Source organism: Hippoglossus stenolepis, chromosome 14 (genome assembly GCF_022539355.2).
Source record: "Hippoglossus stenolepis isolate QCI-W04-F060 chromosome 14, HSTE1.2, whole genome shotgun sequence".
Classification (NCBI taxonomy): domain Eukaryota; kingdom Metazoa; phylum Chordata; class Actinopteri; order Pleuronectiformes; family Pleuronectidae; genus Hippoglossus; species Hippoglossus stenolepis.
In genome coordinates this window covers 5637355-5651699 of record NC_061496.1, presented here as the reverse complement: position 1 = coordinate 5651699, position 14345 = coordinate 5637355, and the positions used below count along the sequence as shown (strand labels likewise).

The 14345-nt window shown below is 42.2% G+C and overlaps 1 protein-coding gene across 1 annotated transcript in view; it reads right to left on the bottom strand.

The window, feature by feature from the left end:
- The window catches only part of LOC118121441 (ephrin type-B receptor 1), a 71313-nt gene that overhangs the window by 14989 nt on the left and 41979 nt on the right, over positions 1–14345 (bottom strand). The window contains exons 10-16 of the mRNA XM_047342961.1: positions 12744–12909; positions 12256–12361; positions 11719–11777; positions 11444–11641; positions 5969–6216; positions 2325–2392; positions 1868–2015 (exon numbers count right to left, since the gene is read on the bottom strand). Coding sequence (XP_047198917.1) covers positions 1868–2015; positions 2325–2392; positions 5969–6216; positions 11444–11641; positions 11719–11777; positions 12256–12361; positions 12744–12909 — 993 coding nt within the window. The remainder of the gene's footprint in view (positions 1–1867; positions 2016–2324; positions 2393–5968; positions 6217–11443; positions 11642–11718; positions 11778–12255; positions 12362–12743; positions 12910–14345) is intronic.

The following is a 14345-nucleotide window of genomic DNA, read 5'->3' as shown; positions in this document are numbered from 1 at the left end:
ATCAATTTGTGCCTGTTGTAAAGATTTACACAGGAGGATATTCAAACGTAAAAAATAAGCAACCATACAGTAAAATCTAAATATGAGCAAAACAAGTATGAAATAAAGTTATTCTATAAAATTTAAGTAAACACAAGGTAACACGGGTGCAAAGAGCATATAGCACCGGTAAAGTATAATAAGTATAATATGAATATTGCTCAGTTAATTCAACTGCAATGACAAATATGATAGTTACTGCACAGTAGTTTGAGGCTTTAAGATTATACACATAAATATATTTTCATGCTGCTTTGGCTTGAATATATTATCTTTGTAAACCGTAATCTTTTACACTTTTTAAAATTTAAATTAAATATTATGAGCGGCCTCCTAACAGATGGGGGCTCTTAAGGTAATGACTGATCCTTCAGTCTGTCTAAAACGTAGTGATGGATTCACATTAAATTTGGCTCAGGCATTCCTGGTCCTCGGAGGATGAATCCTTGTCTTAGTGATGATGAGAAGTGAGTCTGAATGTTGGATTGTTAGTTTTAGAAAATACTCTGACTCCTTCCAACCGGACATCAGAAACCTGTTTCAGCAGGAGGTCACAGAAGCTCTTCAACCATCCAACAAGCAGGTGTGATAAAGTGAACCAGTCCCTTAATGACCTCTGACTTTTTACACGATCCCAACACTTAGAGTCATGGCAACATATCAATAAAACTAATGACTGAGTGAAGGACAACGATTAACTGTCCACGGGGCACGAGGGGAATCATCCATCCATCTATTAACTGTACTGTTTATCCTTCTGAGGTCACGAGGTGGAGGACGATCCCAGGTGATATCTTGCGAAACAGTCGGTGAACACAGCGGACGGATCCCCAGTCCATCACCAGGCTGAGATACAGTGACAACCAGTCACACTCACAATCACACCGAGAGTCGCAATTTAGATGTTGCCAATTAACCTGAGCTAACCTGCATGTCTGAGAACACACATACATGTACGTGTGTGAAAAGAAAGAGAAACAAAAGCCTTTAAGACTAGAGATACCAAAGACAAGTATTTTCTTCCACGGGGTATAAAGATTCATGTCTCTCAACTGTTCACATGTTAATATGCTAACATTACCATCTGTTAAATAGCACAGCTGAGGCTGAAGAACTGAGTGGGACATCGGACGTTGATTCACCTTCTTCCCTCTCTGGCACCACCTTCAGGACATTGTGTTTACTGTCCAACTAGCTAGACAGTAAATAAAGATGGACGACATGACAGCTCCCCAAAAGTGAAGCCTAATCATCTTAATCGCCCCCTAGTGGCACTCTGCAGTATAGGTCGTAAACCCAGCCTCCTCCACCACTAAAAAGTCAAAGCACGTGTTGCCATCCAAGTGTTAATCAACCCAAAAAATCTGGTTTTAATTTGATGCTATAAAATGTAGGTGAAAAGTAATGATTGACAGCTGAGACTGACTCATGATTGGTCAAGCGGGACCTTGATGATGCGACTCCAGACCACGATCACCACTGTGCAGACTCTCAATCCAAATGACTTTGAAAGTGCAAGATGACTGCATCACTATTCTGGATAATTTGGCTTCATCTTTGCACAACGGGAGGAAATGAAGACGTCCATCTTTATAAACAGTCTATGGTCCCACTCATTGTCATCAGTTGCATTATCTCATGAGAACCAGGCATCATAGTTCCACTAGGGTCCAGCCTCCTGGTCATGAAAATCTCCATGGAGACAGGAAGGCAGTTTGCCATCTTTTGGCCACGGTAAGATGGCAGCATCTGTATCCTCTTGAGGGTGTGTTTATGTGTGCACGCCTGTCCCATGTGTGTGTCTGTGTGTGTGTGTGTGTGTCCTTACCAGTGAGCTGGTGTAGGTGGGGTCAGACGTGTCTTCCTCCAGATAGCGTGAGAGGCCAAAGTCGGACACCTTACACACCAGGTTACTGTTCACCAAGATGTTTCGAGCTGCCAGGTCCCGGTGAACATAGCTCATCTCCGCCAGGTACCTGTTCACATCAACAGGATTTATTGTGTGAATGTGTGTGTTATCTGCTCCCAGCTACCTGGGCTACTATAAAAAGAAAATGGGATTTAGTCTGTGTGTGTGTGTGTGTGTGTGTGTGTGTGTGTGTGTGTGTGTGTGTGTGTGTGTGTGTGTGTGTGTGCACTGCCAGATGCCGTCAATAAAAGAGGAATCGGATTAAATGTTTGTGAATATGAACATGTTTGTGTGTTTTCACAGCCAGATACCTGAATAAAACACAGATAGGATCTAATGTGTGTGTGTGTGTGTGTGTGTGTGTGTGTGTGTGTACCTCATTCCAGACGCGATGCCCCTCAGCATACCAACCAGCTGGATCACTGAGAACTGGCCATCATTCTGCTGCAAAAAAAAAACACAAACCACCAGGAGGATTTTTATTTTTCCGTTATCAAACCTTTTCACGCTTCTTATTTAAAAGAGTTGAGCGCATAAAAAAAGATTGTTCACAGAAAATGTCACAACTGGATCTATAACAAACAAGAAGTTCCTTTCCCCACTCAGCCGGCGGAGGACTGAGTGTGGACTTTCTTACAGAGACGGAAAACACGGATGAAAGAATGATAAAACCCACTCTGATCATTCCCATCTGTGGAAATGTCATTTTTAATGGTTTTTAACTCCCAACTTTTTTACGATTCAATTCTCTATTTTTCAGGCCATTGATCTTGAGTTAGTGTTATGGCCTTTTACAATGTGTGTTTTTGAGCCGCCGAAGACAAAAGTTGACGATCATGAGAGAAATATGGAAAAAATGGTTGCACGAGATCGCAGACACGTGCACGAACGGCCGATTTGAAGCCCTTAGCAACCGAACACAGCTCGGAGCAGAAATGTGGGATCAAGTTCTCTCTGAGTGAATGTTGTGATAGCTCAAACCAACCAATCAATCAGAATATGACATTCAACTATGCAGAATACACCAAGAAATTTAATAAATGTCATTTAAGAATTCAAAAAACAAGCCCAAGTCAACACTTTTCACTTCTCTTGTAACTTCAGGCATGTTTTAGCACTATGGACAATTATTGTGTTTCTGTACTTTCAAAATAAAAGCATGTTCTTGAAAAGGTGCCTTGATGTCACATCCTATTTTTTCCTATCTTCACAGCGAAGGGGTCAAATGTTCAATGTGAGGCCAAAACAGTATTTACTTCAGTCTGTTAAACATAACTCAACCTGTTGTGTCTGAGGTCTGTTATTTTTCTAGTAGTTAATGAGAGTGCTGGTAAAAGAAAAAACTAATTAATGCAAATATGTGGTTTGCTTTGCACTTGAAATATAATTGATTTGTTTTCCAAGCCCAATGTTTTCATGTTTATTTGTTTTATCTTATTACATTCATTTAATTTTGTTGATATAAGGTCATATTTATTAGGATTATTTTTTGTTTCACTGTTACCTCCAGAGTTTGTTTTAATATGCGGAAGACAAAAGGGAGAAAAATGCAGTTTTAGCTCAGAGGCCGTAGTTTATGAGTAGAAGATATTATTTAATCAGTTGATATCATATAACTTTAAATAACATTACGCAGCAGGACCGGTGCCAAACGGAAACTTTAAAACAGACCTGCAGAGTTAAGAAAGCTGGAGTTACTTTGGTTGTTTTTCCTTTTGAAGAACAGCACATTTAACCAAAGATCTTTTAAGGTGTAGTAAATTAATCAAGTAAAGATTCCATGTAGGAGCCTCGGATGATGTTGGCCGATTGGTTTTCATGTCCTTAAGATATATCTCTCTGATGCTACAATTGCAATACTGCCTTTCGGTATGTGTACCAGTTTAATATGAGAGTGTGAGACTAATTAAAATCATTAATTTTATTAGGCCAAAGCTTAAATCTCATCTCAAGCATTTCCTCAGTGTGTACGAGCGAAGTTGACGAGAGCTGCGTCTCTGTTGTTGAGCCAAAAACATTTGCCTTTTTTGCGTTTTTCACCTTGGGGCCGGACTGTTTCTTATAAACATCACTAACATCCCCTGACATAGTTGCAGTCGAAGATGTGTGTGTGTGTGTGTCTATTAATTCACTTTGTGCATCAAACCGTGTCTTTGATGCTCCTCTGGCCTAATCCTCTGCAGGCAGAACCTTGAAGGTGCACACAAACACACAGCCGCATTGATCCTCAGGGTCTGGTGCCTGCAAGATGGTCACGCTAGGACAGCAACACCAGCGAGATCGATCATTGTGTTTGTTTGTGTGTGTGTGTGTGTGTGTACACGCGTGTATGAGTCAGCGGACGATTTCGGAGTCAAAAGGGGTCACGCTGTGCGAACAGAACATCAAAGAGCGTCTCTTTCTGTTTTTAGAGGCGCCTCGAAAGGAGGGCAGGATCAAAGGTGCGGACAGACAGACAGGATGAGGAGGAAGGAAGGAGCAGGAAGGAAAAAGAGGAGAGAGAAGAGCAGGAGGTTGTTTCTGTCTTTGTTTCTCTGGAAACGTCGTTGTTAAAGTTTTGGTCACTTTAGAAGTTTAGTTTCTCATCATCTGATCGTTTCATTCTGCAGCTTGACAACCACCTCAAACTTATGATATCGGCCTGATAAATGTTAAAGTACGTTTTAGCTTAAAACAGCAGCTTTTGGGGTTCAATGACTTAGAATATGGAGAATGTTTCCTCGTTCATTCCCACTCCTCACCCTGAACGTGAGTGGGCTTGATCTCCTGTGAGAAGTGTGGAACTGACTGAGAGTCACAGGTTCAACCGTCAGAATCAGCTCCAGGAAGACGAAGAGTAAAACTGAACCGTAGATCAGTTAAAAAGACTCAGAAGTTATTAAAAACCAGAGTTTATCTCTAATATTCAGCAGGAAAACCTTTAATTATGAAGAAGTCTGGTGGATTTGTTACAGCGACAGCTTGTCTGGTTGTTTCAGTTCAGTGAGCGGGTCCACACAGCCAGAGCTCCACTCAATACATTGATACACTTTGTTTTTTCTCTACATGAAAGCAACCTAATCACATGGAGCCCAGCTGAATGAATCCCCACGTGTGGCTACAGGGGGCGCTGTTGCTCAATAAAAATGACACTGTTGCTTTAACTAGTGATAAAATGTGCTACGTGCTGTAAACAATTGAATTAAATTAAATTGCAAAGTTAAAAGTCCTGTTTCATAAATTGTCATAAAACAAAGTTTTCTATTTCAATCATGTTTGTTTTTTCTCTTTGCTGGAATCTGTTATCTATCTCACAGACTTGACGTCTGACTCCTGTAAGATATCGTCTCCTATACATATATATAGCAGGACGTGCATGTTATTCTTCATCACGTCAGTGTTTTTGTGTTATTTTTGGAGGTGCAGACTTTTTTTAAGGAGACATTTCTGCCATCGAGGACCTTGTGATATGATTGAAAGCGAGAACGTGGACCTTAACTAATGAAGACACATTTCCTCAGTCGGCTTCTTACGATGACTGATGGGTCCTTCGTGATCACACTGACACTTTTTTTTTGTTGCTTCACTTCTGAGACTCTGTCTCTTCTTGCTGGTTTGAAGTCGAACATTTGAAGGGTTTGTTTTTACATTTGATTGTTGCTTATTTATTCATGAATATTTAATGGTATGGTGGAATTTTCAAGGGGCTTTAAGTTGAGACTGTTTTGTCAAATACTATTTTTAGATTAACGAATGAACTCATTTCTTTAGTCCCTGAGGTGCTTCGGAATCATGAAAAGTATCTTAACATCTACATTTCCATGGCAACTGCGCAAATTCAATCTGATGAGGACCAGGTGATTGGATAGAAATCTCCAGAATAAGTTCAACTGTTTGGCCTGAACACTGTGAGCTTGTGTCTGTCCGCTCTTGCAGAAAGTCTGACCTGGCACCTGAAGACAGGTTGGACCAATCACAGCCTTAAATATGATATAAAGTGCCGGAGTTCACTGCGTGTGCTTGTGTGGATTTGTTATTTACCCGGAGAAACGAGTCCAGAGCTCCGTTCTCCATCATCTCCGTGATGATCATCGTGGGCCGGCTCTTGGTGACCACGCCCTCCAGTCTGATGATGTTCGGTTGGTCAAACTGGCCCATGATTGACGCCTCGGACAAGAAGTCCCTCCTCTGCCTCTCGGAGTAGCCCACCTTCAGGGTCTTGATGGCCACGGAAATTTCCTTTTTCCCAACGGGCTTCAGGCGGCCTTTGTACACCTCGCCGAACTCACCTAAGACAAAAATGACAAGGTACTTTTCAGAGAACAGTGACCCTGTTACATTTAAAAGTCAAACATTATGATGTAGAACGGGTCAGTTGTGAAATCAGATTGTAACAACTGGTGCAAGCAAGGTAGACAACATCGCTGAGAACAGGACCCACATATACTGGCTGAGAAAAAGCAAAATGCAGTTTAGTGATTTATTTCAAAGTGAAGACAAGGCCTCGGGGAAGGTGAAGCAGTAAAGGAAGCTCCAAGACTAGGAAACAAATCCAGGAGGCAGAGGCAAGAATCCAAAAATCCACAAAAAGCAGGCGAGAAGGTCAAAATACAAAAAATACACACAGGAACCAAGGAAAGAAAGTTGAATAGAAAACGTGAACGCATCTGAGAGGGAGAAAGACAAGGAGATGTAATGAACTCATCAACAAACCAGACAACTAAAGACAGGAAATAAAACTATAAATAATCTAACAAATAAAACAGGAAAAACTAAAGAGATGGACTGAAGTTCACATTATTTGGGCACCTTTTACTTATATTCTAAATGAAACGATTCATCTAACTGTAATGACGGTTCTACAAGTCATGTTAATCACACGAACCACTGATGAGGCAACAGCCACAAAACCATGTTTTAGTTTGGACATTCTGCTTCCTGTTTACAGTGGCACGCACATAACCAGTGTCGGTGAATAGTCATGTGATATGTGCGTAAATATCATTGGCTGTATGAATCAAGGTTTGAAAACTGTCTTCTCTTGAATGACCAGCAGAAGGCGACTACACAGGTTGCAAAAAAAAAGAAGCAATTTTATATAGAAGTCTATGAGAAAATGACTCTTCTTCTCATTTGATTTATAACGTCAGTAAATATTTATCCCATTTAGAGTCAAAAAGACGATTTACAGTCTGCATTTGGGCGTCGATACTGTGATTGACAGCTAGTACTGTCCAATGGGTGCAGGTCACAGGTGTAGGAGGGCTATAGTGTCCTCAAGCTCCTTAGTTAGGCTCCACCCCCTGGTCCCCCAGGGGAAAAAAGGTGACTTCTGGATTCAAAAACCAAAATGGCGCTAGACGCAATGCCAATGTCAAAGCAGCAGCTCACAATCCAATGGGCGGCGTCATGGGGGGTTGTCACTTGGTTAGTGTGGACGAGGAGTTTCTGATACAGAGCTAAGGAACTTGTCCTGATGGAGATAGTTTTAGTTTTTAGACGAGACGGCTGAGACGAGAAGGAGAAGCTACATCCTCAGTCTCACACTGAGCAGCTCTGTTGATGCAAACTGAAGTTTTTCGCTCAGAGGCACATTAATGGGATGTTTTTGGAGACTGAAAGAACAACAAAAATGAAATCCCCTCAAGAACTACTTTCAGGGATAAGAGAAGTGCTGCGTGGCAAATGAAATAAAAGAGACAGAGTCAACAGTGTCATTATTATGTCTACGGTTCTTGGTTTTTTTCACGACACAACCATCAGTCACGTCTTGTTTTAAGCAAAGGCAGCCAGGTGCCCTCGTGGAGAAGCAGAAACAGACTGTACTGAAACACAAAGTTCACGAGTTCAACCCCTGCCTGCAGTTTGTCTTGTAGCTAAAACACTTTTATGACTTGTACCAATAATATATTGAGCTGAGATCTCTGTGGCCACTGTATTTTCTAAATAGGTAAAAATCTAGGCATTCGATTCCTGACCAGAAATAACTCTTAGGTCATAAACATACATGCAGGAGAGGCCAAGACTGTGAAACTCCCCAGTGTTAGTTATTTACTTATGAAGACCTTGGTTAGTACTGTCACCTCACAGCAAGAACTGCTGCCTCCTCCCACACTCCAGAGACAAGCAGATTGGTATTAGGTTGATCTGAGACTCTTAAGCCCATTTCACACTTGTTCTGAAGTAAACAGATTCGCCAGAGAATTTGTAAATACACGTCTTGTTGGAAGAAACTCAACACAGCAGCATAGAAACTCTACGCCCACTAGTGTTTTGGTGGTGTAATTGCAGGGGGACGCACACGCACCTATCGGCTACATGCGTACCTGCGGCGTAACTTTGACGCAAAACCATGAATCGGCATTAAATTGACCGTAGGCTGTGTCCAAGGTGACCCCCGCCGCTCGTCCAATATCAGCAGGGATTTCCAGCCCCCCCACAACCCTTAAAGCACGAGCTGCACAGATAATGGATGGATTGATGGTTACAGAGACTTGCTCATGTGTCGTGTTTCTTTATGCAATGCGTTTAAACCTCAATGAACTTGCTCGATGTACAGAAAATGTCCTTTCTGTGCACACTCTTGATGTATTTTGTCACAATAAACGCAGCCATATGCTGCTCGGGGATATGAAAATTGAATATCACTTCAAAATAAAAGTCCTCATCGCCGAGATAAAAAATCGCTGCGTGAATAATGGATGAGTGATGGGAATTGGATGACAGGCTGTGTCGTCCTGTCTCTGTGTGATCTCTGCTCCGCATCTCACTGCTCATTAAAATATATCTACTGTCAGTGCTGTAAACCAGGAGACGGAGGGAATGACAGAGGGAAAAATAAAAGAGAGGACGCAGGAGGGAAGGAGTGAGATGAGAGGCGGTCAAGGAGAGGGTGGAGCACTGGAGAAAATACTGAGTATAATAAATCTCATCTTAAATCTACAGTATTTCTAAATGTACTGTACTCAAAGTAAATTTGCGGAGCTGTCAGGTGAGATATAATTGCTTATTTCTACACTTCTTACAGTGGGAGTGATAGTAACAAGGAAGGAAGAAAGGAGCGGGGCGTTTTCACAGAGGAAGAGAGAGTAAGGTGAGATATTTTTATTATCTCCTCAGGGTGCTGTCTCCTTTTTATCTTCCCTCCTCAATCTGTTGTTCTATGCCCTCCCCACAAAACCCTGCTTCTTTGTTTTAGCATTTCTCTCCCAGCAAACAAGCTCTGAAACTCCAGAGACGCTGAATCATAGAGAGGGATGAAGATAACAGGAAATAATCAAAGAAAGACGGAGAGAAACCGTCGTGATGGGGAAGGGAAGAGAAAGAAAGGGCGGGTTCACTTTCTATCACGGCAGAATGGGAGAGATTTCAGGCTTTTAAGGGCTCACAGTCCGGCCACATCTCATATCACCCCGGCCTCATATTTTCCCCTCTATCCCCCCCCCCCGTCGTTTTCATAGCTCCTCTGTCACCTCTAGCTGAGGTGAGAAACCTTCCCCTGAGAGAAATAAAGCGAGAAACGGAGGGATTACAGAAATCCTCTCACAGTGGCTCAACAGTCCAAAGCCCAGAGCACACACCCGCAGCGCTGAGGGTCTCAATCTGGTTCGTGACCTTTTTCACCCAGAGCTCCGCGGCCATTTGGGTTTGATTGGCTTCGGTTTAGAGAAAATAAGTTTTGAGATATCAGGGGTATAACATGTGAAGTAAAAACATTCCTCCATCTAAGATGGGCTGAGGCCAAAAAGAACTCGCCTTGAATAGAAAAACGTGCAAAAGTTCAGTAATTACTTTGATATAGCAAAAGTACGCAGTTGTTTTTTCAGATTAAAGTATATTTGCAGACACAAGCTGTTGTGGAAAAAGTGAAGAATATACTGGAATGAAAGAATCATTGGCAGATGCACTGTTTGCAGTCATGTCTGCCTGCAGCCAGCGGGAATATACAGAAGGTTTAACCCTCCTGGAGCAGCTGCGGTTTCGACTCAGCCACAGGTTCGATTCCGACCCAGGCCACCTGTTCCTTTGCTGTATGTCTTCACTCTCTCTCTCGCTCTCTCTGTCCCTCCCCTCATTTCATTTCCCATCAATAACGGTATAAAATGCCTAAAAAACATCTTAAAAGAAAACAAATTAAGTCTCAACCTGGACAGTAATTTTTAACAGCTGTGGTGAAAACACATTGACATGTCTTCTCTTTAAGTTTCAGTATTTAAGAACAGAATGCAGCAATTAAACTGTTAAGATGGCCTCATATACACAAATGTATTTTATGTGTCGTTCTCCAAGACTACATCTGTACTAGTGTTGTTATAAAACTAAAACCATCTCTGTCCAGACGAGCACATCACGTGACCACTGTCCACTGGACAGGCGGGTGTGTGTCTTCTACAGCAGCTGGTTGAAAACTTTGAGTTAAACTAATGAGAAACAACAGTGGTGAAAAGTAAGAGTGAGGATTTCTGAATTGAGTTTGAGTAAGTGAGCGAGTTGTTTAAGTTTCCAAACTAAAACTTCTTCAGTATTTACAGCAATAAACTAGTGACAAATACAAAGATTATATAAAGCTTTAAATATTTAAAGTTGAGATTATTTGAGAGCACCTTTGTAATTTAAATTTTCTACATGTAGCCCAAAAGATGATATCCTGCTTAATTAATGATAACTGGATTTATTCCAAAATTGATGTTGTGCTGTCACTGGACGTTCACACCGTGCCCACAGTGAACTCATCTCTGACCTTGTGATTTTAAGAATGTTTTCCAAATTTATATTTGATGTTTGTTTTGTATGTTATTATGTTTAAAGTTCATTATTCGGGGATCAGAGGTAAAACGAAGCACTTGTTGCTCGGAACTGCACATTTCCCCTAATTTTTCCTTTCATGCTTCCATCTCTTTTTCCCCCCCTTTTCCCATCCAGCAGATGAAATGCAAAACTGCAACTGCACCAAAAATATTCCAGGGGAAGCTCTGGGACTTCACATCCAACATTTGCCGAACATCACACAGCATTTTTACAGTGCGAGCGCGGATAGCCAAAGAGAATGCATGAAGACAGTTTTAATTTATTCCTGTGAAAGTTTTCCGCATGAATAAAACATCTCTCCTGACTTCAAAGAGAAAAAAAATAAAGCAAAAAAAATAATAAATCGGGATTGTGCGTTTCCAGATCTTTTCTCATCGACACAAAAAGTTTGGCAGTCGAAGAAATTGATTAATTTACTGAGTATCTGCCGCTTCATGTGACAGTTGGTCTCATTAAGGAAGCCGAGGTTTACTCTTCTAACTCAACCCCTTTGATGCAGTTTAAAGTCGCTGTGGCCTGCGACTTTCTTCTCACTCTTCAACTCTTCAACGCTCTCGCACAAATAGAACGAATGCACGATGTTTTTGATGAAAAATAATCAGGCGATTGTTGAGTTTTTCTTCAAACAGACGATTGAAACACCACGAGACAGAGGAGTCAGAGGGTAAGCCAGAGGTTTAGGGATATTTTGTCTATGAATATCTCTACCTGATCCGACTACTTCCTCTATTTTCACACAGGACGGGTCGATTTCCTTGGCAAACTCCCGCACCGCCTCGTTGGGGTCCTCGTAGGTGAAGGGGTCGATGTAGATCTTGACCCCCGGTGAACTGTGACCCTCAGACAGGGTGGGAAAGGTCACGGTGGGGGTGGGGCCGCTGAACATGTCAGGCCTCAGAGTCGCCTCTGAAGAGAAGATGAGAAAGTTCAAATATAAAGGTTGATGTGTGGGAGTAGATGTTATTTAATAAGTGAACACGTACCTCCTGTGTTGTACTGCGGCAGCTTGTCACCGTACAAACTCTCCTTCAGCTGCCGTCTCCTGCAGACAACAACGTGCACGGAGAGATTTTATGGACAAAAGTGGCAAGAAAACAGAAATTTAGTCTGAAATGTAGTTTCATTCTTTCTTCAACTGGGTCGAGATAAAATAAAGAGTCTAAAAAAGTTTTTTAGTATTCATTAATATTTGGTGACTGTACTGTTCCGTGTGTGCTGCTTTTATTTTGGAATGGAACCAAAGAAATGCATTGCATCATGCTATAAACAGAGGAGGCAGCGTGTTGCTCTTCACGGGGCTTCACAGACTTCAAGTGTTTCACAGAGTGTCTCCACTTTAAAACTGTTATGCAATCAAATGGAAAAATAGAAGTGCACCACAGCGATTTCATTAGATCTCCAAACTTGTGCCTCTAATTCTGGGGATTATACATTTATACACATGTATGCAGAATGTTCGGTTGCATATGTAAAAGATGCATGTGTGTGTGTGTGTGTGTGTGTTTGTGTGTGTGTGTTACCTGGAACAGATGATGGCGATAGCAACCAATGAGACGATACACACTCCAGCCACTAAAGAGCCGGCAATCATGGAGAGCTGCTGTCCAAGCTCTGACTTATACTCATCTACACACACACAGACACACACACACACACAAGAAGACAAATTGGATAGAGGGGTATTATTTTTATATTTTTAAGACGCTCTCACATACACACAACCGAGAATATCTGGAAGGCAAAATATACACCTGGCAGTTTCTCCCTATAATACACACATAAAATATCATTACAGGCCACAGACAGATTTTCACTCTTGCTCAACCTCACACAAATCTCTCTCTCTTAGTCCTGCACTCTTTCCTCCACACCATAAAAACATACTCGCACACACACACACACACACACACACACACACACACACACACACACACACACACACACACACACACACACACACACACACACACACACACACACACACACACACACACACTAACCCACTTACCGTCGGTGAGTGTTTGGAAGAGCATCTCTCTGCTGTAGGCTCCGTAGCCAGCCACAGTGCGGGCCCTCACCTGGACCACGTAGCCGGTTCCAGGCCTCAGTCCCTCCAGAACCATGTTGGGCGCCTCGCTCTGGACCACTGAGCTGTTCAGGTGCGATGACTGGGACTGCAGGACGGCGCAGAGACAGGTGGTCATGTTTCACGGTCGGCCAAGACGCAGTATAATACTAAAGGAGACTGAAGATTTTGGCTTTCAGCTGAGACGAGATTAATTAGTTCGGACTTCAAACTCTACAGAAACCCTGGCAGGACCGAGCAGCTGCAACATCTGGAGTTTTAATTCAATCTTAGATCTTTATCACACCAAGCCGGTCTCTATCACGTTCTTTTTAATTTCCCCAATTCTTTCCAACAGTTAAAAAAAAGGACAGTTGAAATAACTTCAACTACTTTTGGTTTCTAAAAGCTTAAAGGGTCTCTGTCTGTCCCAATTTATATGTTCATACATTTAAAAACATTGCAATAAAATAAAGTTTTGCATTTTTACCCTGTGGTAGATTGTAGATTTAAAAAAATTAAAGTTTATCCCGAGAAACCAAGTTGTAGCAACTATTAATAAAAGATGCAGCTAAGCAGAGTCTTTATTGTGACACATTTCAAAACAGAACCGTTTGTGGCTCAACATGAACCAGTGAAGTTCACTCTGATCCAAACAGAAACCACCTCCCTGGTCAGAGGCAAGTTTCAACACCTGTAATTTCGGTTCAGACTAAACTGAAAAGTCAGAAGGTTCAGACCAAACAAGGCAGGAGCTAAAACCTTTTGGGTTGAAAAACACAAACTGATGCTCTTAAATGCAGCTTACTGACCATTTCACAACCTCTTCCCTTCGTCATCACTTCATCTACCCTCCTGTCATCATTCATTTTGCCCCTCCACCCCCTTCTTCATATTTCTCTTGCCTAATCCTCTTAAATCCTTTCTTCTTTCTCCTCCTTCATGCTGCTTCCCATCTCCCTCCTATCCTCTTTTCATTCATTCCCCTTTTTTCCTTCAAACACGTCATCCCTCCGGCGCTCTGTGGTTAATTAGCTGTTGCCCAGAGCGATGGGTCTACCTGAGCGTCTGTCCCCCTCTCCCCCACCGCCGCCCTCCTCCCGAGGTGGATTAGCCATCAGACGTATCAGGTCCATCTCATAAAGCCTCGGCTACAACGTTTTACCTCCATCTCCGTCTGCCCTCCTTCTGTGCTTCCCGTCACCCATGTCTCACAGATAAAAAGGTTTTTACTGCGGCAGAGTCGGAAGCGGTCCAGAGAGAGACAGATATGGTGTGATGATGGCATGAAAGGAGTGGGAGCGAATCAGGCTGCGAGGATGAAGGAGGCGGAGGGGTCGACAGCAGAGCTCGGAGGAGAGGAGGAGAGATGATGAAGGTGATGAGGAGAGTTCATCGGGGGGGAAAAGTGGGAAGAGAGCGATGGTAGGTGGAGGTTAGAGAGAAGGAGGGTTATCAAATGAAAACTGGGTTCGAGACGATTGAGATTTATTAGCGTTAACATTATTATTCTTATTAACAATCATCTTAATACTGTGGTTATTA